Genomic DNA, 23,049 nt, shown 5'->3' on the forward strand with positions numbered 1-23,049 from the left:
AATCCTTGCTCGGGTGTAACCTTATTATTGTCCCCCAGGATTTATTTCCTGCGTCGCACTTCCGTGCTCAAAATTTCAGTGCGTTAATGAGTGTTGGGGATAATGAAAGCTCTTTTCATTTTTTTTTCTATACTTTCTACTTACGAGGAACTATTCTAGCCTTTTCTCGTTCTCCTTTTTTTGGCTGAGAGCAATCCTGGCCACTGCCAATTGGGAACAGGAGCGCCAGGTTACTGGTGTTACTCTAAAAGCCATCCTTCATTCTCACGCCGGAAGCTGCTGTTCCAGCCGTGAAAGGAAGACGGCGTGGTATTTAGTTTGCTATGTCCACCAACAATATGTCCGACCCAAGGAGGCCCAACAAAGTGCTGAGGTGAGCAGTCCAGCAAGTCATGGCAAGGCGTCTTTGGTTGTGGCCGTGGGCCTAGGCTAAATTGGCCCAGGTGGGGCTTGATCACTCCTGATCCTTGAACATGTCGCAGGTATAAGCCTCCTCCGAGCGAGTGCAACCCGGCTTTGGACGACCCGACTCCGGACTACATGAATCTTCTCGGCATGATCTTCAGCATGTGTGGCCTCATGCTTAAGGTGGGTGGGGATGAATTTCCCTGAGTGTCTGTTGGTCCGCCTGAAACTGAAGCCCGGGGGCGGGTTCAGAAAGAGGCAGGTCCTCTGGCTGTGTTGGGAGTGGGGATGGGGGTGGGGGCTGAGGTCAGCGGGGGGGGGGGGGGGGCGGGCGGAGCTAGGGTGAGGCCCCCAACATAGAGGAAGTTGGGCTTGTACTTGTTGACTCATACATAGCCTAGCGGGTCTGAGAGTGGAGCCTAATTTAGACACTTTAAAGAAGACTTATGGAAAAAAATGCTGGGAGGGTCCTAAGCATGTGGGAATGTTAAAGCAGTCTAAGAGGATGTGGTGGGGTGAGAAGTGTAGGACACACGCGCACACACACACACACACACACACACACACACACACACACTAGGATCAGAAGCCTGCTGCTTGGAGTAGGCTCTGAAGGGTTGGTGTTGAGGTACTTATTGGGGACAAGGTCCAAGCTGCAGGTGGAACCTGATATTTGAGGATCTTGGTTGTGGGAACTTCTTGGCATACTTGTCACTGACCAAGTCTCCTCACCCACCTTTCTTCAGCTGAAATGGTGTGCTTGGGTTGCTGTCTACTGCTCCTTTATCAGCTTTGCCAACTCCCGGAGCTCGGAGGACACTAAGCAGATGATGAGTAGCTTCATGTGAGGATCCTGAGTAAGGGGATGGGGTCCCATGCATGCTCTCCAGAACTGACAGCTCTTTTCTGTCTCAGGCTCTCAATCTCTGCCGTGGTGATGTCCTATCTGCAGAATCCTCAGCCCATGACACCTCCATGGTGATGCCACCTAGGAGGGTTGGTTCCTGGTCTCCGGCCCACCTTCTCTCTGGCCTAGCCTTTGGCTGCCTCCACCCTCCCTCAGCTGCTGTCTTAAACTTGCCTGAGTGTGGCTTCTGGACTCCCAGCTGAATGGAGGGAAGTTGGCCCTTTCTTTGGGGTTCTGCTTCTGCTTTGACAAAGAGATAAACCTGCAGACCCCTCTTCTACCTTCCTTCCCCTGGCCACGGTTATGAGCAACACTGTTCATGTTTCTAAGTATTCACTTGTTTTCTTATTGAAACCAGTTGATATAAAAATTTCCACTCTGGTTGGCTTGTATTACTTCTCTTTTGTTCATGGGGTGTTCTGCCCAGTGAAGACTGCCCAGTGTTGGGGCCCCTGTCTTAGCTTTTTAAAAAATGAGATTATGTTCATATTTCACAAGCCTCATGTCTAGGGTTAGGCATCAGGGGCAAGACAATTATTTCTACACTTGGTTGATTGTTGGCCTTCATAGCCTAACCAATCTAGGCCTTGGTTTTCTGTGTGTCTGTGTGTGTGTTGTTTATTTTGAAGTGCTGTGTATGAAAGTCAGGGCTTTATACAGGCTACACAGGTATTCTACAAAGGTATATTTCTAGGTTTTATTTATTTGTGTATCCCTACATGGCCATGGCTGGCCCAGTAAACAGTCCTGCCTCAGCCTCAGCATGCTGACATGACAGCTGTATATTAATATACCAAACCCTGGTCCTGAGTTTTCCTAGCACAGCAACAGAGCAGTGAATAGAACTTTAAGAGTTGGGAAGGGTATGCAAGACTCAGGGTTCTCTCCTCTACAAGGCCCTCCCAGCTCACAGGCTGCTCAGTTTCTGTCCAGACTGGGCTTGCTGCTTCATCTTTGGCATTCCAGCGGCAGTTTGTTTAAAGTCCCAGTCCCACAGGCAGATCAGAACTGTTTTCGACTCTAGGTCCTTCCAGGACCCCAGCCCTAAAACACAGTATGATACCCTAGAATCCCATCTACACTTTCCACCCCTTAGGAAACATTAAAGCCCACTTTAAAAGCTGAATCCTTTGCTCACGCTCATTCAAAAGCATATCAAAAAGTCTTAGTGCTAAGGTCTCCTGCCAAAAGAGCCCTGTGTGAAATGGGGATAGATCCAGTTCTTCCCTGTGCTCAGTACAGATATGTCGGTCTAGTCGGTCTACGGCCACGGTTCCTTAATAGCCTAGGCCCTGCCCCCTTTCTCACCGATTGGCGGCTCGGGTTCTGGGGGAGGAGCATTCTCGGGGATTTAGCTAGGGTAGAGAAAGCCGCGGAAGCGGCGTCGCCGGAACCATGGGCACCCGATCGTTCACCTCTGGTGTCGGTGCTGGTGTCGCTGGTGTCAGAAACTCTGGGTGGCTCTGGATGAGCTTCTGCAACCTAGGTTTGCCAGTCCAGCCTATTTCCTTTCTTTATTGGTTGTTACTGGCCGCGCCTGGCGCTCGAGCCGCGGGTTACAAGGTGAGCTGGGGCCCGCGGGCGGAAATGTATTTGGGCAGAGTTGAACTAGGGATGTGGGTGACACTAATCCATAGGAGACTGCTGTTGATCTGAGGGTGTGGACTAAGAGCGTGCATTGGGTTTCTGAAAAGGTCTGGCGTGAGCCTGAAAGCAAGGCTGCATGTGATTGTACTCACCGCCCTGTGACTCCAAGTGGCCCGCTTGGACTTTGCATGCACTTAACTGTGGTTGGTCATGTGAAGGATGAGCAGCCTCTTGGAAGCAGGACTCTAAGCTTTCACAGGTTGTGCTTGCACGGCTCCACTTGTTGGTGACTGCATCCCCCAAGACACATCTGGGGTGGCTCTGCTGAAAAATCTGTCTTGCAAATCTGACTACATCACCTGGAAGCGCCTCTTCTTTACTTTCCAGAGTGTGAGATGTACTCTGGGCTGTTCATCCCTAGTTTCACCTTCAAGGACTCTGGTTCCTTCCTGTGCAAGTCACTTCTCAGCACCATGCCTCAGTGTCCTAGCCTGACAATTAGGGCCAGTATTGCCCCACATCTCAGGGTGGTTTCCTGCCGTCTGCAAATGCTTAGCTAACCCCAGCTAAAGTTATCATCCTAATGTGATCTGCCCGATGGGGTTTGTGCAGAGTGGGAATTGCATCTATAGAGTATTTGGGCATAATACTCTGTGTGCCTTTCCTGGGACAGATTATAGCTTTTTGACCTCTCTGGATCACTTCAAAGTAAAGGCCTGTGCTTGTGCCATCTTCCTGCCTGCTCTGTGATCGTGGAAATCAAACCATGCTAAGCAAGGGTTCTACCACAGAGCCCCCAACCTGCCTGCCTCTAAAATTCTAGATTACTGACAGGGAATGTGTATGTTTTGGGGGTCTCTGTGCAGACATGTCCCACAACGAAGCCAGGCATGCTTAATGTTCACCTGCTGCCTCATACACATGACGATGTAGGCTGGCTGAAGACCGTGGACCAGTACTATTATGGCGGTGAGTAGACTCTAGTTCTTCCACAGACCTGGACATTGGAGTGGGAGCAGTGAGTTTTCTGGATTCTGTTATCAATGCATATCTTCTAGTGGGCTCTGACTTCCTGACCTTGATGTCCACAGTCCTGAATGATGTTCAGCACGCATCTGTTCAGTACATCTTAGACTCGGTAATCTCCTCTCTACTGGAGGATCCTACTCGTCGCTTCGTCTATGTGGAAATGGCTTTCTTTTCCCGTTGGTGGAAGCAGCAGAACACTGCGACACAGGACATCGTACGGAACCTGGTGCGCCAGGGTGAGCCTGCCCCAAGAAGTGAAGAGAAAGCCCAGCCCACCTTGTACTTCTGCAAACCTGCTCTCTCAGACTATTTATTTATCTCCTTATTATCATTATTATTTAGTGGGCTAATGTCTTATTATATAGCTCTTCCTGGCCTGGAATCTGATATTAGACTAGGCTGGTCTTGAACTTGTGGAAATCCTCCTTCCTCCCTGCTTCCCTAGAGCTATAATGAAAGGCTTGGGCAACCAGATATCTCTGAGATTTTTATCATCTCATGGTGTGCACACATTGTACCCATAGTTCTACCTGCTTAGAGTCTGTCTTCATGTAGAGAGCCCTGTCTCACAAGGTCCCAGCTCCAGTGGCTCCAATGGGGAAGTCAGTCATGCAGATCTAAGCACACTGGTTTGGAAAGTCCCTTCCTCTTCAGGCTTCGGTATATAGTATGGTCTATTTTCCTAGTCTTGCCCATGATGGCCCCACTTCTAACAGCTACCCTTTTCCCCCTGCCTTCTTTGAACAGGGCGCCTAGAGTTTGTCAATGGTGGCTGGGTGATGAATGATGAGGCAACCACCCACTATGGTGCTATTGTGGACCAGATGACACTTGGGCTACGCTTCCTGCAAGACACATTTGGTGTTGATGGACTTCCCCGAGTGGCCTGGCATATTGACCCTTTTGGTCACTCTCGAGAACAGGCCTCCCTGTTTGCCCAGGTGCCAGCCAGCCTGTTCTCTTTCGGACCAGCCCTTAACCTACTCTGACTCTGCCTTTAGCTGCTCAAACCCTGCCCTTCTCTAGTCCCTGGGACTAGACTGTGGCTTGCTGAAACACACCACCTCTTGGGTGAAATTGACTCCTGAGAGTTGAGGTCAAGCCCTGCCTGGTCTACGTCCTAGGGTCTTACAGCTTTAAACTGCGTTGTTGTCCCTTCCCTTGACCAGGCCTTATCTGAATTTTGAACTCCATTAGCCTGCTAGGGCTGGGACAGCTCTTTAAACCAGTGACTGGTGGAGATACCTTCCTTTAAATACAGCTTCATGTCTGTGTTGACCTGACCCACCTCAAGACTCTAGAGAATTTGGCTTTGACATAACTAGGGAGGTGGAAGTGGGTTGTGGTTTAACAGTTGCTTCTTCTTTGTTAATCCTCAACCTTGGAAATAAACATTCAGGCTTTGTGGGACCCATGCCTGTAATGGCAGCATTTGGGAGGCTGGTGCAGGAAGACTGAGCTATGGTCTATACTGAGACCCTGTCTCAGAAAAGAATCTAGGGCTGGAGAGATGGCTTAACACTTAAGAGCACTTACTGCTCCTCCAGAGGTCCTGAGTTCAGTTCCCAGCAACCACATGGTGGCTCAGAACCATCTGTTATGGGATCCGATGCCCTCTTGTGTGTCTGAGGACAGCTACAGGGTACTCACATGCATAAATAAATATAAAAAATTATTCTTTACTATATATGGCTATTTTGCCTGCATGTATGTCCATATACCACACGTGTGCAGTGCCCACACAGGAGGATTATAGGATCTCCTGGAACCAAAGTAGTGGGTGGCTATGAGAGTCACATGTAGATGCTGGGTGTTGAACTCCGCTCCTCTGGAAGAGCAGATAATGATCTTAACCACTGAGTCATCTCTCCAGCTCCGAAAAACTTAGTTTTAGTTGTGCATACCTTCTCTTTGTGGTCTGTCCCAACTGGGTAAGGAGGCCCTACATTTTTTCACTCCCTTCTCTCCGCACCGTCAGATGGGCTTTGATGGCTTCTTCCTTGGGCGCATTGACTATCAAGATAAATTTAATCGTGAGGGAAAGTGTAAGATGGAGGAGATATGGAGAGCCAGTGCCAGCTTGAAGCCCCCCACTGCTGACCTCTTTACTGGTAAGTGGGTGTGAGAGTAATTCCTTCAAGGCCTCAAGATCAGAAGGCTTTGCTGTGATGCTGTGCTGTGCTGTGATTATTTTAGGAATTTTAATAATTTTTGAGCAGGGCTCTGTGTGTTCCTTTTGTACCATCCCTTTTGAATTTAGAAATCTACCCTGGGTGGGATTTGACAGGCTCTGACCCCAGGACAGGCCTCGGGTGCTGAGTCTGGTTTTGTCTACAGGTGTGCTTCCCAATAATTACAACCCTCCGAAAAACCTGTGCTGGGATGTGCTATGTACGGACCCTCCTGTGGTGGACGATCCCCAGAGCCCTGAGTTCAATGCAGATGAGTTGGTCAATTACTTCCTGATGCTTGCCTCTTCCCAGGTAATAAAGATATCCACATCACAGTCCAGAGTATGCACGCACAGGCACCTAAGTTCTCCCAAAGCCCAGGGATATGCCTCCAAGGGATATGAGGGGCTGGAGAGACAGCTCAGCACTTAAGAGCACTTGCTGCTCAAGTATGAGGGTCAAGAGTTTAGAGCCCAGGTCCCACATAGTAAGTTAGTCATTCTAACCACATGTTCCTGAATGGGAGTTATCTAGAGCTCCAGCTCCAAGGGACATAGAGACAGGAGGGTCACTGGGGCTCTGGATTTCAGCCTGTGGAAGAAAATGCAGGTCCCAGATTCAAGGAGAGATTCTGCCCAGAGGAGTAGGCAGAGAATGGTAGGAGGGCACCTGGGACTCTCTTCTGATTTGTGCATGTATATGACAAATGCATCCCTCACAATGTGTAAATACACAGAAAACACACACATACACACATACCTTTTTTTTTTTTTTACTGAACATTTTCTACTTTATTTCAATACAATTTCAACATATAGTACACAATACCTTAAAAAACAAAAGATAATGGGGCCAGCTATAATGGTGTACTTTAATGATAGGAGCTGGGGAGAAGGCAGGTAAAGCTCTGTGAGCTTGAAGCCAGCGAAGGACTACATAGTTTCAAACCAAAACAAATAAACCTAAGAAGTGGGCCAGTGAGATGGCTCAGTGAATAAAGGTGCTTGCAGCCAAGCTTGACAACCTGAGTTCAGTTTCCAGAAGCCACTTGGTGGAGTGTAAGCAACGACTCCTGTAAGTTGTTTTCCAATCTCCAAGCTGGTGCTGTAATGTGCATACCATAACATATGTTCCCCCACCCCCATAAATAAACATTTAAAAGGAAGAGGAGAAGGAGGAAGGGAAAGAGAAAAATGACGAGAAAGGGTGGCTCAGTGCCTTGTAGCCTCATCTGAGTACAGGACCCTAGAGTAGTACCTCAGCAACTACTGGCTGTTTTGTTTTTAGGCAAAGTCTTAAGTAATTCAAGCTGTCTTTGAACTTGCTATATAGCTGAGGCTGGCTTTGAACTTCTGCTCCTCCTGCCTCCATTTTCTGAGTGCTGAGAGTGCTGAGTCTCACCACACCTAGGCCTTGTTATGGGCACTTTACTGACGGAGCTGCATCCCCACATTCGAGAGAGAGAGAGAGAGAGAGAGAGAGAGAGAGAGAGAGAGAGAGAGAGAGAGAGAGAGAGAGAGAGAGGGAGAGGGAGAGGGAGAGGGAGAGAGTGTGTGTGTTTGATTGTATTGGGGATCTAACCTGAGGTCTTGGGACAGTCCAGGATACCCTGACCTGATGGTTGCCTTTTCATCTCCAGAAAAAGCATTACCGAACCAACCACACTGTGATGACCATGGGCTCAGACTTCCACTATGAGAATGCCAACATGTGGTTCAAAAACATGGACAAGCTTATCCGCCTGGTCAACGAGCAGGTCAGCGTGTCTCCTGTGTGTGTTAATCAGCTTTCTGTCACTACAATCAATGCCTGAGATGGTTGAGTGACTAAGGGAAAACAGGCTCCTGAAGATTGCTTTGAGTTGAAGGCCAGCCTGTGACAAGCAGGGACACATAGACACACACACACACACACACACACACACACACACACATACACACAAACCTGTTTTAAAAGAAAAACAGAAACCAAAATAGAGAAAGTTATTAGTTTAGTTTTTTTTTTTTTTTTTTGTTTTGTTTTTTTTGAGACAGGGTTTCCCGTGTATTCCTGGAACTTGATTTTTAGACCAGGCTGGCCTTGAACTCAGAGATCTCTCTGCTTCTGCCTCCTGAGTGCCAGGACTAAAGGCGTGTAACACCACACCCAGCATAGATTTTGTTTTCTGAAATTGTGGGTGTGGTCTCATGTGCACGTGAACATGCTTACACATGGAGGCCAGAGGAGGATGTTTAGTGTCTGGCTCAACTGGTCTCTGTCTTACTCTCCTGAAGGTTGAGCTGCAGCTAGGGTGGCAGTCAACAAGCCTGCACTGTACTCAGGCCTCAAACTCAATAAATAGCCGAGGATAACCCTGAACCCCTCTTTCTGCCTTTACTTCCTGGGTACTAGGACCAAAGGTGCAACACCACAATGAGTCTCATCCTTATTACTACTTTTCTGTTCTAGCTTTCCTCTTCCCTTCCTCTTCCCTTCCTCCCTTCTTCCCTAGAAACGTTATTTATTTAGTTATTTTATGTGTATAGGTATTTTGTCTGCATGTGTATCTATGTACCATCTATATGTCTGCTACAGAGTCCAGAAGAGGGAGTGGGCTGGGGAGATGGCTCAGTGGTTAGAGCACCGACTGCTCTTTCAGAGGTCCTGAGTTCAAATCCCACCAACCACATGGTGGTTCACAACCATCTGTAGTGGATCCGATTCCCTCTGGTGTGCCTGAAGACAGCTACAGTGTACTTATATTATTTATGTAATAAATAAATCTAAAGAAAGAAAAAAAGGGAAGGCCCAGAATCCTTGGAAGTTACAGATAATTGTACAGCTAACTGAAGTTACAGGTATTTGTGGAATCCAGGTTCTCTGAAATAGCACCTGGTGGCCTTAATCATGGATCCATTTCCCCTTCTCCCTTTTTTAAAAGACAGGCTCTCACTGTGCATTCCTGGTTGGTCTTGAACTCACAGAGATCTGTGGGCTTGCACCTCCGAGTGCAGGAAATCAAGTCCTGCCACTTGAGCCTCCTCCTCCTCCCCTTCCTCCATTTTCTCAGTGTTGGGGTTTCATATATGAGTTTCATATATGCTTGGCAAGGGCATCACACTTCAGTTCCCCGTACACTTTTAAAGATCCTTGTGATTATTCTGGGCATTCCAGATACTTTTTTATTTTAAGACCAGCTGATGAGAAATTTCAATGCCCTTAAAAATTAAAAAAAAAAAATTCTATAGCCAGGTGTGTCAACACACACGTTTAGTCCTAGCATTTGGGAAGCAGAGAAAAAGTGGATCTCTGTGAGTTCAAGGCCAGCCTGGTCTACAGAGAGAGTCCTTGTCTCCAAACTAAACCAAAATGAAACCAAACAACAATCAAACAAATGAAAACTAAACTCAAATGTTTTATTTTATGTGAGTGGGTGTTTTACCTGCATGAATGTCTGTGTACCACATGTGTGTGCCTCAGAGGCCAAAAGTGGGAGCCAGGTCCCCTGGAGCTGGAGTCATAGACAGTTAGTTGTAGGCTTCTTTGTAGCTGCTAAAAACGGAACCCAGATCTCCTGTAAGAGTCATCTCGGGCCACTCCAGTCGTCTTTGGCTTACTAACAGACTCACAGATTCTATGGGATCAGACCCATCAGACATGAAACAGTGAGGGCATGTCCTCTCAGGTGGTCTGCCTTTGTGGTTTTGTCACTATTCCTCATCTATACAGAAGCTTGTGTGCCGTCTTCCATCTTAGCTGAACATCCTTGTCTACCAGTGTATTCTCAGCCCCTGTCATTGCCCACCTCTCCCTGGTCTGCCTCACTAAAACAGCTCTCAGTGACTATATCGAGGGCCTCCCAGAAGTCATTTTTCAGCCTTCCCCAGATCCCTGCCTCCTAGAAAGCCCCTCGGTTCCAATCCTGGTTTTGCTTACCTACTGCTTGGTGATTCTGAGAAATGGTAAGTGCGCCGTGTCTTAGTTTTCCATCTACGCCCACTTCACACAGCTAGTAATGTGAGTTCAGGTGAGTCTGTTTGTACAGCTTAGATTTGTGCCTGATTCATTTGCATTTTAGTGATGGGGATTATTTTGGTTTCTTGGTGTTGTTTTGTTTGGCCTTTTGAGTCAGGGTCTCATATAACTCAGGGTGGTCTTGAACTAAACTACATAGCAAGGATGACCTTGAATTTCCAATCTTCAATCCCCCTGCCTCCACCTGAGTGCTGGAATGGCAGGCAGGTGTGTGCCACCATACTTGGAATCTTATTGCTGCTGCTGTTCTATAGAGCTGGAGATCAAACCCAGGCCTTGAGTATTTGAGGCAGGTGCGCCTCCCCTAATGACTTGCATCCCCAGTACTGTTTATAGTTATTCTTTCTAGCTAAGGTCTCCTGTTCCTTCTTTGAGATACAGGCTAGGCATGCGTACCATTCTAGCACTTGGGAGGCTGTGGCCATAGGATTGCTATGAGTTCTAGGGTACAGTGGGCCACATAATCAGTATCAAGGATACAAAGTGATCTGTAGTGACAATTCTGTAATTTTCATTTCTTTAAAAACACAAGTATTATAAGAATGTGTTTTCAATTTAGTCCCAGGTGTAGGGATATGGGGCTACTTCGAATTGTCCCCAGCAGCTGACGTGACTGCCTGGTGTTCTAGGCAGTGTCTTTGCCAGCTGCAGGTAGTTTCTGAGATTGTGTGACATTTGGAATTCCAGGAACTTTTCAGAGGAGGTGGTGGTGGTTGTTGGCCATTTATGGAGGTTGGTTGTTGGTTATGTTCAAAGAAGAAACAAAAGGAAAGAAATTAGATTCAGGGATCTTGCTCTCTGTCCCCCTCTTTCTTTCTTTCTCTCCTATCTAGTGATGGGGTTAAATGGGGGAGGGGATATAAAGGGAATGAAAAAGAACCCACAAAGTAACAAAGACCAGCTACAGCGATTTTTCTTAACAAATAAAAAAACACCCAAAGACACTGCCCAACAGTCCTCTCTGCTCCTAGACCTTCCCACTGTCACCTCTGATGCTGCTTCTGGGGCACTTTTAACCTCTCTGACATCTTCCCTCTGCCACCTAATTCTCAGAGGTTCAGAAGCTGGCAATCCAAGCATGTTGAGGCAGTGAGGTATTATTACTGAGGATATCTGCTCTGAAGTAGCCAGTGTGTCCCTGAATCTAGGTTCCACATCTACAAACTCAGCCAAGTGTGGATTGAAAAGCTGGAGAAAAAAGCCAGACAAGATAGAAGCTGAGGCAGAAGGATCATAAATTCATTTTCCGTCTGGCTACAGAACAAGTCCAGGGACTGGACAACTTAATATAACTGTGTCTCCAAAAAACTGAACCAAACAATTGAAACAAAATATCCTAAGAGGATATTCTGGAAGTAGAGGCATATGTAAGTCTCTTGAGTTCAATTTCCGGAAAATAAATAAGTAATAAATAAATAAGGAAAAATCTCAGTGTTTCCCTTTGGCCTAGGGCCATCATAGGACGGAGATCTGTTTTCAGATTGCACACTGGCTATGGATGATCTTGTTTATTGAATCTCTGGTGTGTATATTGGGGACACAGCAATAACAGAGCAAACACTGTTTCCTTGTCTTACTGGTAAAAGGGAACCTCTCTCTCACCACAAAGATGATGCAATTCATTGGCAGAGCAAATTTAAGCTTCTGAGTCCATCTTCAGTGCACCAAAAAAAAAAAAAAAAAAAAAAAAAAATCTACCTTTTGGTGGTCTTACAGTGCTAAAAATATTTCTACCCTGTAATGGCATACTTAATATTTCCTTAATTAATTAATTGTTTTTTGAGACATGATTTTCTGTCACTCAGGCTGGCCTCTGCTTGCTATGTAGCTGGAAATGAACTTGAACATCTGCTAGGCCCGTGTTCCCGGAGGGTTGGGCATGCTGGGGTTCAACTCAGACCTTGTGCAAGCCAGGCAAGATGTACCGACAAAACCACACACACCATAACCACTCTTTCCCTGGTTTAAAAAAATAAAGCTGCCCAAATCTGTAGTTCCAGCCACAAGGGAGGCTGAGTCAGGAGGATCAAAAATTCTAGGGCAGCTGGGCAGCTGGGTAACACAAGGAGACTGCCTCAGTTAAAATATGTACAAAAGAAAAGAAAAAGTGGTATGAGGTTATAGGATTGTCCCTGAAATTCTTTTAAGTGCAGCAGTGGTCTTGGCCAAGATATACATCCATCTTTGACCATTGTTTTGCACACAAAAGGTGTATTTAGGAGTTGGAAAGATGGTGAAGAGGCTAAGATGGCTGCCCTCTCAGAGGACCCACATGGCGGCTTAGAGCCATTTGTAATCCAGTCCCATGAGTTGTGACATCCTTTTCTGGTGATGCATGGACACATATGCAGGCAAAATATCTATATACATAAAATAAACAAATCTTAAAAACGACAGCAGTAACACATGGATTCCTGTGGGCTCCGGGAAGGCACAGACTCCGAGGCTCACACACACCTTCCCCCAGCAGCAGGCAAACGGGAGCCAGGTCCACGTTCTCTACTCCACCCCTACGTGTTACCTCTGGGAGCTGAACAAGGCCAATCTCACCTGGTATTTGGGACGGGACTGGGGAGTTTGGGGTGGGGTTGGCATGCTCCATGGTTTGTGACTGCTCTCAATGTCTACAGGACAGTGAAGGAGGACGACTTCTTTCCTTATGCCGATGGCCCCCACATGTTCTGGACTGGCTATTTTTCCAGCAGGCCAGCCCTCAAGCGCTATGAGCGCCTCAGCTACAACTTCCTGCAGGTGAGTGAGTGTGTGGGGAGCCAGCAACCCAGAGGAATTGCTGCTACCCAACATGTCTCTTTCTCCTCAGGTATGCAACCAGCTGGAAGCACTAGTGGGTCCTGAAGCCAACATGGGACCCTACGGCTCAGGAGATAGTGCACCCCTTAGTAAGTGTCATCTCTTGACCATGGATTGGATGGGGTGGGTGAGGGTAGGAGTGAAGTTAGAACGTCTTTGGCCAGCACCGGACCTTTTGTCTGTGCTTGCTTGGTGGTAGAGTTCAGTTCTGTGGTGGATGGCATCCAGCTTATGTTCTGTTGGCAGAGGAGGCAATGGCGGTGCTCCAGCACCACGACGCTGTCAGTGGCACTGCAAAGCAGAAGGTTGTAAATGACTACGCGAGGCAGCTGGCAGAAGGCTGGGGACCCTGTGAGGTTTGAGGGGCATGGCCGTGCACCAGGAAGGGGCGTGGTCCATAGTGATGGGCGGGCCTCAAAGTACTTGTAGGGGCTGAGAGGAGGGAACCGTGAGGAGGGGCCATTCTTGTGAAAGAAGGGTGGAGCTTTTGGAAAGGATGGGCTATAGGTAGGAGAGGCAGAGCCTTGTTAGGGGCAGGGCTAGGCTGCCTGGGGTGCAGACCTTGGTGCAGGTCTTTTGGTGATCTTCACCAGGTTCTCGTGAGCAACGCTCTGGCTCGACTTAGCCAGTTCAAACAGGCCTTCACGTTCTGTCGGGAGCTCAACATCAGCATCTGCCCAGTCAGCCAGACGTCAGAGAGCGTGAGTCAGGGCTGGGAGGCAAATGAGACAGGACCCCAGAAGGTGAAGTGGTTGTGTAATTTATTGAGCGTGTGTATGTGTGTGTGTGGGGGGGGTACATTCTGGGTGCAGGGATGCTGGAACAGAATAGTTCATCACATGGGTTAAGGCATGGAAGGCCAGGACTGTGTGGGAAGATGCTCTCCTAGATGGGTGGTTTTGGAGGCCTGCTATGACTATGCCTTTTCTGTTATAGTTCCGGGTAACTATTTACAACCCTTTGGGACGAAAGGTGGATCAGATGGTTCGGCTGCCGGTCAGTGAAGGCATCTTCCTTGTGAAGGACCCTAATAATAAGAACATTTCCAGTAATGTGAGCCTGCACAATGAATCTTCCTTTCCCCACTGCATTTTCCCCAGATCTTGTAGATGTCTCCCCCAGTTTCTCCTTCTTATGCGTGTCTTCTACCTCTGTTCCTTAATGGCAGCCTCCTGAGGAATAGTTTCTTCCCACAGGAGACAAGCCTTCTAAATGTTCCCCTTGGAATTTACCTTCCTTCCTTCCTTCTTTCCTTCCTTCCTTCCTTCCTTCCTTCTCCCCCCCCCCACTCCTTCCTCTTTCTTCCTTCAGAATGGTTTTAACTGTGTAGCCCAGGCTGGCCTCTAGTTTATGATCTTCCTACCTTAACTCTCTGAGTGTTAAGATTGCAGGTTTGGGTCACCTCACTGTTTCCCCAGCAAATTTTCTGTTTATGGATAGTTCCTTTTTCTCAGGATGTCTCTTCTCCTGAACCTCTAACCCTAACCTGGTCTCTTTCTCTGCTTCCTCTTTTCTCCCAACTCCTACCTAGTCTCTGTTTATAACTCCATCTTCCTCTCCATTCTCCCTCTTTCTTCTTCCTTGAATTAGGTATGGAATATGGTAGGCAAATGCTCTTCTCCCCACCCCCATTACACCTAGGTCTCTCTTCTGTCTATTCCTTGCCCCCTGAGGTTTATACTTGCCCACATGACTTGTTTTCTAAGTATTTTCCTGACTAGCACTCTCTTACTCAAGGTGGTGATGGTTCCCAGCTCTTACAGTGAGACGTACCAATGGGAGCTGCTATTCCCAACCTCAGTGCCTGCCCTGGGCTTCAGCATCTACTCTGTGAAAAAAATGAGTGGCCGTAACCTCCAGGCTCTCGAACTACTGTCCAGATCCAGGAAACGCAAGTTCCGTGTCTTAGTCATTGAAAATGAGGTGAGACTCTCCTTGGGTATCTTCCTTGCCTCCAAGACAAACTTAAAGTGTATAAAATGACTTGGGTTCTGGGTCCTTGGCTTATGTTCCTCTGCCCTGATGAAATGTTTTTTAGTGAGGAGGGTGACCTTTTCTTTCTGGAGCAGTTGTGTAAACTAGTGTAACCATGAGATTGGTAAGGTCAGAGCTCATGTGTAAACTAGTGTAACCATGAGATTGGTAAGGTCAGAGCTCATGTGTAAACTAGTGTAACCATGAGATTGGTAAGGTCAGAGCTCATGTGTAAACTAGTGTAACCATGAGATTGGTAAGGTCAGAGCTCATGTGTAAACTAGTGTAACCATGAGATTGGTAAGGTCAGAGCTCATGGCAGGCCGGTGGTGAAGGGTCAGGGAAAGCTTCTTTGATAAGGAGACAGTTGAAGGCTGGGATTGTGAGGCCCTGTGTTCAATCCCAGCACCTCAAAAAACATAAATCAAGAACTGGTGTCTTAGGGTTCTTACTGCTGTGATGAGAGACTGTGTCTAAATCGGGAAGGAAAGGGTTTATTTTGTTTACACTTCCAGGTGACAGCCCATTGCTGAGGGAAATCAGGACAGAAATAAAGCAGGGCAGGATCCTTGAGGCGGGAGCTGATGCAGAGGCCACGAAGGAGTGCTGATTACTGGCCTGCTCAGCTCTTTTTATAGAACCCAGAACCACTGGCCCAGGAGCGGCCCCACCACATTGGGCTGGGCCTTGTCCTGTCCAATTTAGAAAATGTTCTTCAGGCTTGCCTATAGCCCTTTTATCTTATAGAGGCATTTTCTCAGTTGAGGTTCCCTCCAGTCAGATGACTATAACTTGTGTCAAGTTGACATAAAAACTACCCAGCACAGCTGGAAAGATAGCTCAGCTGGTTAAGAGCATACCATGCTCTTGCAAACAACTCAAGTTTGGTTCCCAGTACCTAGGTCTAGCAGTTCACAAGCCGGTTACTCCAGGTTTAGAGGGACACAGTGTCTGTGGCCCTGCAGGCACCTGCGATCATGCGCACATGCCTACCCAAACACACACACACACACACACACATATGGTCAAAATGTGCACATACCTACCCAAACACACACAAACACACACACATACGGTCAAAATGTGCACATACCTATCCAAACACACACACACACACACACATACGGTCAAAATGTGCACATACCTACCCAAACACACACACATATACGGTCAAAATGCGCACATACCTACCCAAACACACACACACACACACACACATACGGTCAAAATGTGCACATACCTACCCAAACACACACACACACACACACACACACACACATATACGGTTAAAAGTTAATCTTCAAAAAAGAAAACCCTGATCAGGTGTAGCCGCACATGCCTTTAACCAGCAGATCTCTGTGAGTTCAAGGCTGGCCTGGTTTATAGAGCAAGTTCTAGGATAGCCAGAGCAACAATGTTGACCCTGTCTCAAAAAACAAAACAAAACAAAACAAAACAAAACAAAACAAAAAAAAAAAAAAAAAAAAAACCCAAAACCCAGGTAAATGAGATAAAGAAAAACAGCTTGTCCTAAGACTTGGCCTTTATAGGCCCCTTTTTTCATAAAATAAACTAAACATTGTATCAGATGATATGGACTATGGTGTGTCTAAAATCCTGATACTTTAAAGGCAGAGTTAGGATGGATGGGGCTTGCTGGCCCAAGAGTTGGTGAACTCCAGGTTCACTGAGAAACTGTGTCTCAAAAACAGAAGGTGAACAGTCTGATCTTCATAGTGAGTTCAGGCTAGTCAGAGCTACATAATGTAAACCTGGCTCAAAAAATAAAAATAAAAGGGGTTGGAGAGATGGCTCAGTGGTTAAGAGCACTTGCTGCTCTTTTAGAGGACCCAGGTTCAATTCCTAGCACTGGCTTGGGAGCTCACAACTGTCTGTGACTGTGATCAATACAGGATACCATATTGGCCTCTGCTTTGCAGGGTAGACTTGTTAAGTATAGAAGTGAGGGTTTCTGCAAAGGGTTGTTTGTCCTGGAGGGCCTAGTGTGTGGAGAAATGGTCAGGTAGAAGCTAAGCTTGATGGAAGCAGCTGTCACAGCTGTGTTTCCTGACTGGGTCAGGCACGAAGTGTGTCAGAGGAGAGGAGATGACTCCAGGAAAGGCTGGAGGAGATGCTTGTTTACATCTGTGTTCCCTTTCCCCCCCAGTACATCCGGGCCATATTTGACTCTGGCACAGGGTTGTTGATGAAGATTGAAAACATGGAACAGAACCTCTCGCTTCCTGTGAGCCAAGGCTTCTTTTGGTGAGGAAGGGCTGCTATGTCAGAGCGGGCTGCACAGGGCAGGGGTGGGTTACCTGGAGCTGAGGTCTCCTTGATGCTCATATGCTCTGGTTGCAGGTACAATGCCAGCGCTGGTGATCAGGAGAGTTCTCAGGCCTCTGGGGCCTATATCTTCAGACCCAGTCGTCGTAAACCACTGCCCGTGAGCCGCTGGGCTCAGACCACTGTGGTGAAGGTCTGTGGCCAGGAACCATGAGTGGGTTCTGGGTGTTAGAGTGGGAATGTGAATTCTGGGGACGGGATGTGCCTCCTGTCAGGTGTGGGTGGGAACTATTTCATCTTCTACCACATGAGCCTCTAGGATAGAATGCAGGTTGTCAGCCTTGGCAGTATGCACCTTTACCCACTGATCCATCTCTCTGGTCCCCAAGACAGGGTTTTGCTATGTCGCTCAGCCTGGCATCTCAACTCTTGATCCTGCCTCAGCCTCTGGAGTACCAGGGCTACAAGAGTGTAGCACTGTGCCTGACTTTACTCTTCCTTCACATACAGGCGTAAGACTCCAGGCTCCCCTGTTGATGGGCAAAAGTCACTTGTATAAAGGGCTCTCTCAACATCTATTCCTAGCTTTGGAGATTGGAGGTGAAGTGGGTGGCAAAGTATAATTGCTTTGAGTTCACCAAGATCTAGGAAGTGAGTTTATACTTTGGGAGGTAGTTTAGATCACTTGCATATGAATAAAGGCCTGAGTTCTATCTAGGGCCTCACCAGCACAAAGAGGGCTATGACAACAGCACGTGGGTAGCTGAGGCAGGAGTGTATCAGGTTTGAGGTCAGCCAAGGCTATGTAGTGCCCTCCCCTCCAGGTCCCCCATGTAAGCACTCTTACTTACCTGGCCAAGGTCATCTGATGTAGACATGAAGGATTAAATCAGGTCAGGTCAGGTTAGCGGCCAACAGAATGGTTGAGCCACTGAAGCTGTGACAGTTTTATTGAGAGCAATCAGATGTTTTATACCTTTATCAGAAACTGAATATAGTGGATTGCCAGGATCAATATAGTTGTAGCTGCTAAGATATGATGTTTGCAAGCTAGACTTGGTATACAAGATTAATGTCTAAAACCAACTGTCTTGTTAAGCTTTCATGCTTCCTTGACTGCCAAGGGAATATACAGAAAAACACAGAGGCCTGAGCACCTCACTGCCTCAGAGAGTACATCAGTCCCTCCAGGAACTGGAAGGCACGCTGTGCCCTTGGAGTCACGGACTATAACCTGAAAAATCTATGTTGCATGCCTCCCAAGGCAGCTAGGCCGGGCTAACTCCATGGTTCCCTGCATGCACTCACACATGCACACACTCATGCATGCACACACGTGTGCACATGCTTGCATATGCACACAAACAGCAACAAAAACATTTCTCTGTGGGTGGATATTTGATAATTCACACTTATTTTTCCTTGAGTGTCTCCAGTAGCCCTCTAATGATTTTCTGATGTTTCCTCTGTGGGTGAGAAAGGAGTGGCTGCAGGCTTCTGAGGCTCCCTGACCAAGCCAGCTCAGTCAGCCAACAGGGTCTCAGTCAAAGGAGTGAGGACTGAAAAAGAAGAAAAACAATTAGATAAAACTATAGCATGACTCCAGCGTATACTGAGGCTGAGGCAACTTTATTTTTCCCCAGCCTGCTTTTATATCATTCTAGGTACATCCAAAACACATGGTCAGTTCTTAGATTAAAGACGAAGTAGCCAAGTGCAATGGTTAACAAGGAGATTACACAAGATGGTAATTAAATAAAGCAGTAAGCAAAGAGATCACATAAGGTAGTAATTCAGCAAAGTAGTAAACAAAGCCCCATGGTCACTTTTTGATATCTGAGCTTTCTTTCTTTTCCGAGCCCAGTGATAAATGCCATATTCCTAGAAGTGGCACCAAAAGCTTTCAGCAGTTCATATTTGATGTGATTCCCCTTGAGGCAAATGTACATACTATATTGGAATATGGTTTGGCCTTTTGTACAGTGTTATCTAAAGTAACCATGCTTATAAGACAAAGCTCTTTTCTTCTGGGTCCTGCTTGGTGTTGCATGCCTTTAGTCCCAGCACTAAGAGGCAGAGGTAGGTATATCTGAGTGTGAGGTCAGCCAAAGCTATATAGTGAGACCCCATCTCAAAACCAAACCAAATTAAACCAACAAACCAAAAACCCCAGCATCACAACAACCAACCAACTAAAGTACGCTTTTTAAGAGAATGGCTGGCTGGGCATCCAGGAAAGGTGGAGGTCTCTCACTTGCCACCATTGCTTGTTCCTCTAACTTCTTTTATGTTCAGCTCCTCTCCTGGTCCAATATGGACACCCAGGCTCCACCCACAGCTTCTGTGTTTGAGCCAACGAGAGGGAAACACTGTTCATGCTGCCTCGATCATTCCCATGGGGCAGATTGTGGCCATACAGTTCCTGATAGGCACACAGAAGACTAGACACTCTTCTGGAGTCCTATTCTAAGGAGGGAAGTTGGGCAATGGTGGTATCAAGTATGTATGGATACAGTCAAAGGCCATGTAGCCTGTGGAGCATGGTAGACACACCTGCAGTTGTAGCAGGGAGGAGGAGGCAGCGCGAGCAATAGAGTTCAGGGCTTGTTTTCAGTTTTCTCTTCCTAGAGTTTGAGGCTAGCCTGAGGTGCTTGAGACCCTATCTATAAATAAAATAAAATAAAGTAATTATGTGGGCAGCCAGGCTCTGGATTCCAGAATAAGGGTGGGGGAGTTGGGGTGGGAGGGAAGAGCTGGTGAGGTAGCTCAGTGGGTAAAAGGTGCTTTCCACTGAGGCTGACCAACTGTGTTCAGTCTCTAGAATGCATGTGGTAGGGAGAACCAGTTTCTGCAAGTTGTCCTTTGATCTCTGCATGCATCCTACACACAACACAACACAACTAGACAAAATGAAAGCCGTGAGAACATCCCATTGAGTCAGTCTGAGGTGGACGTGGCGGAATCACCTTTATGTGGCACCTTCAACGTGGCTGACACCAGTCCCCCTGTGTGCTCACAGACATCCCTGGTGCAGGAGGTACACCAGAATTTCTCAGCCTGGTGTTCCCAAGTGATTCGCTTGTACAAAGGACAGCGTCATTTGGAGCTGGAGTGGAGGGTGGGACCAATCCCAGTGAAGTAAGTGTCGGGAGCCCCTGCAGTGCGGGGCAAACAGAGTGGTGCTCAGGAGGGACTCAGGGCTACTCTTCCGTTGAGTACAGAGATAACTGGGGGAAGGAAGTCATCAGCCGCTTTGATACCCCGATGAAAACCAAGGGACAGTTCTTCACGGACAGCAACGGCCGGGAAATCCTGCAGAGGAGGTGAGAAGAGGGTGTTGTGGGGTCTGTGGTGTGGGGGATTTGGTGATGGTATGCCTGTGAGGATGAAGAGAAGCAGGATCCCAGATCTGATCACATCCCACCTCTTCTCAGGGATGATTATCGACCCACCTGGACATTAAACCAGACTGAACCGGTGGCTGGAAATTACTATCCGGTCAACACTCGAATTTACATCACGGTACCTGCCCTGCCACTGCCTCACATTAGGAAGCATCTCCCAGATACCTGGGGCAGGATGGGCTCCCAGTAGGGCCTACATTCTCAGTCACCTTTACACCTAGGACGGGAACATGCAGCTGACTGTGCTGACCGACCGCTCCCAGGGGGGCAGCAGTCTGCAGGATGGCTCGTTGGAGCTCATGGTGAGAGAGGGGAGCCCCATCCAAGCTGAGGTTCTCCCATAGGGTCCTATTGTTGGTACCTGTTTTCTGTTTGTGGCCTTGGTCCTACTCTCTTTCCTTTCTCTGCTGTGTGCTGGGATTAAGGGCCTGCATCAATATGCCTGGCTTTGGAATTACATTTCTAGGTTCCACTTTCCCTCCTCTTATCCATCCCCTATTCAGGCCTTGACTTGTCCTGTGATGATTCTCTTGTTTGGCACAATAACCTTTTTTTGTCCTGGGCTCCTGTCAATTGGGCTTCACTTCAGCTGGTGTCTCCTGCCAGCCGCTGACCCTAGTCTTCATTGTTTACTCGGTCTCTAGTTTCTCTGGAGTTCCTGCAAGCCTGTACCCACTTTCTGACCCCCAATCACTTGCTAGTTCACCCCTCCTCCCAGGTGCACCGACGGCTGTTGGTAGATGATGATCGTGGAGTGTCGGAACCCTTGTTGGAGACAGATGCTGGGGATATGGTTCAAGGCCGCCACCTTGTGCTTTTGAGTTCTGTTAGTGATGCGGCTGCAAGACACCGACTGCTGGCAGAGCAGCTTGTCCTGGCCCCTCAGGTGGTGCTGGCTCTGGATGGTAGCAGTCCGTATCACTCCCAGGCAGCACCAAAAACGCAGGTGAGGGGCGGCGAGGCAGGCAGAAAGGGAGAACCCGAGTGATGCCTTCAAACCCCTCTTTTCAAGAGTGAGTTCCTCCTCAGTCTAAGCCTTACTCCTTCAGAAGTGCTCCATCCCGCCTCAAAGCCCCTTCCCATTCAGGAGTAAGCTTTATTTCCTGCAAGTCAGCGCTGATTGCCAGCCAGGCTCTGACCAATCCAGTCTCCCGTCTTCCCACAGTTGTCGGGACTCCGCCAGGACCTACCTCCACAGGTGCATCTGCTCACACTGGCTCGCTGGGGTCCAAAGATGCTGCTGCTGCGCTTGGAGCACCAGTTTGCCGTGAACGAAGATTCAAATCGCAACCTGAGCTCCCCTGTAACCTTGAACTTGCAGGTGAGGGGCTGTTGAGCTGAGAAACTGACTGGATCCAGACAAGCCAGAACTCGGCTTGTCAGCTCAGCTGGGCCCATTCCTTCCCTGCAGAACCTGTTCCAGACCTTCACTATCAGCTCCCTGCAGGAGACCACACTGGCAGCCAACCAGCCCCTGTCCAGGGCTTCCAGGCTCAAGTGGATGACAAATACTGGTGAAGACTTGGCAGGCATTGTGCCTGGGGCTGGCAGCAGAGGGTGGGACGGAGGCTTAGAGTGAGCAGTGGGCCCAGCAAGCCAGCAAAGTACCTGCAGTTTGCAGCATGGGATTTTGTCTCTGGGATGAGTTAATCTCCATCAGTGTCTGGTTCTAGGATGGCATCTTCTGCCTTTGGGATATAAGAGCAATGGCTAGGAGTTTGAGAGGGTTCTGGGAATCTTAGGTGGTATCAGGCCTAGGGAAGTGGTTTAAAGGTCTGGGTGTGAGAACCTAGGCAGACTTGCAAGGTGGGTGTGTATGGTTGTGTCAAGGCCTGAGTTCTCTTCTGCCAATCACCAGGTTCCATCTCCTACCCTGCTCCTTCCGAGTTGGACCCTACCTCAGTCACGCTGCGGCCTATGGAAATCCGTACCTTCTTGGTCTCAGTTCAATGGCGAGAACACAGCTAGGCCTGCCAGGAAGAGGGGCAGGCCTCCCCTTCTCTTGCTGTAACCACTCACAAAAATCATTAAAAGGCTTCTACTGAGACTCAGGTTATCCCGTACATTATCTTTTGAGGAGGGGACATAGACTGTGAGGTCTAGGGAGATGAGCAAACCCTAGCTCAGCCCTGACCCTCCACCCTGGTGGAAGGTTACCTCCCCACTGGAATCACCACATATTCTTCCCCATCTCATTCATCCCTTCCCTCTCTTCCCACTTTGTCCACACATGCCTTCACATGGCCGTCTAAGAAGCACCAAGGACAGGCCTTTGCAGGACATGGCATCAGAAAACCAGTTGCTCTTTCCTAAGAGCCTTTGAGTCAGATCTAGGCAAGGAATCTGGGAGGTTCAGGAGGAGATGGTAAAGCAGAAGCAGGTCCCAGCCTTAAGTTCCTCACATAGGGGAAGCCATTGCCCCTCTTCCTGTGAGATTAACCCCTGACTCATACCTCTGAGG

At 48.0% G+C, this 23,049-nt stretch overlaps 2 protein-coding genes across 3 annotated transcripts; both read left to right on the forward strand.

Moving 5' to 3' along the window:
• Positions 1-86: 86 nt before the first annotated feature.
• Positions 87-1,694, forward strand: WDR83OS (WD repeat domain 83 opposite strand). The gene is made up of 4 exons (XM_080937215.1): positions 87-373; positions 483-588; positions 1,152-1,249; positions 1,321-1,694. The coding sequence occupies exons 1-4, from the start codon at positions 324-326 to the stop codon at positions 1,385-1,387; spliced, it is 321 nt and encodes a 106-aa protein (XP_080793341.1). The 5' UTR covers positions 87-323; the 3' UTR covers positions 1,388-1,694.
• Positions 1,695-2,683: 989 nt separating this feature from the next.
• On the forward strand, positions 2,684-22,616 carry MAN2B1 (mannosidase alpha class 2B member 1). 2 transcript variants are annotated; one of them, XM_080937200.1, is made up of 24 exons: positions 2,684-2,875; positions 3,766-3,868; positions 3,991-4,164; positions 4,676-4,869; positions 5,907-6,039; positions 6,266-6,411; positions 7,739-7,855; positions 12,545-12,666; positions 12,744-12,864; positions 12,935-13,013; positions 13,171-13,280; positions 13,518-13,625; positions 13,861-13,977; positions 14,662-14,847; positions 17,066-17,163; positions 17,260-17,377; positions 20,204-20,322; positions 20,406-20,507; positions 20,619-20,706; positions 20,810-20,890; positions 21,307-21,534; positions 21,754-21,909; positions 22,000-22,102; positions 22,447-22,616. In XM_080937200.1, exons 1-24 carry the CDS (start codon positions 2,708-2,710, stop codon positions 22,554-22,556), a joined length of 3,081 nt encoding a protein of 1,026 aa, XP_080793326.1. In that variant the 5' UTR covers positions 2,684-2,707; the 3' UTR covers positions 22,557-22,616. The 2 variants fall into 2 exon arrangements, with proteins under 2 accessions (XP_080793326.1, XP_080793327.1); XM_080937201.1 differs by having other exon boundaries at positions 12,584-12,666.
• The last annotated feature ends 433 nt before the right edge of the window (positions 22,617-23,049 follow it).

Source organism: Micromys minutus (assembly GCF_963924665.1).
Source record: "Micromys minutus genome assembly, chromosome: 24".
Classification (NCBI taxonomy): Eukaryota; Metazoa; Chordata; class Mammalia; order Rodentia; family Muridae; genus Micromys; species Micromys minutus.

Coding starts and splice junctions, on each gene's coding strand:
- MAN2B1 (XM_080937200.1), top strand. CDS start 2,708: ATGGGCACCCGATCGTTCACCTCTGGTGTCGGTGCTGGTGTCGCTGGT. Junction 4,165..4,675: donor ACGGAACCTGGTGCGCCAGG/GTGAGCCTGCCC, acceptor TTCTTTGAACAG/GGCGCCTAGAGTTTGTCAAT. Junction 4,870..5,906: donor AGGCCTCCCTGTTTGCCCAG/GTGCCAGCCAGC, acceptor CCGCACCGTCAG/ATGGGCTTTGATGGCTTCTT.
- WDR83OS (XM_080937215.1), top strand. CDS start 324: ATGTCCACCAACAATATGTCCGACCCAAGGAGGCCCAACAAAGTGCTG. Junction 374..482: donor AGGCCCAACAAAGTGCTGAG/GTGAGCAGTCCA, acceptor AACATGTCGCAG/GTATAAGCCTCCTCCGAGCG. Junction 1,250..1,320: donor CAGATGATGAGTAGCTTCAT/GTGAGGATCCTG, acceptor TTTCTGTCTCAG/GCTCTCAATCTCTGCCGTGG.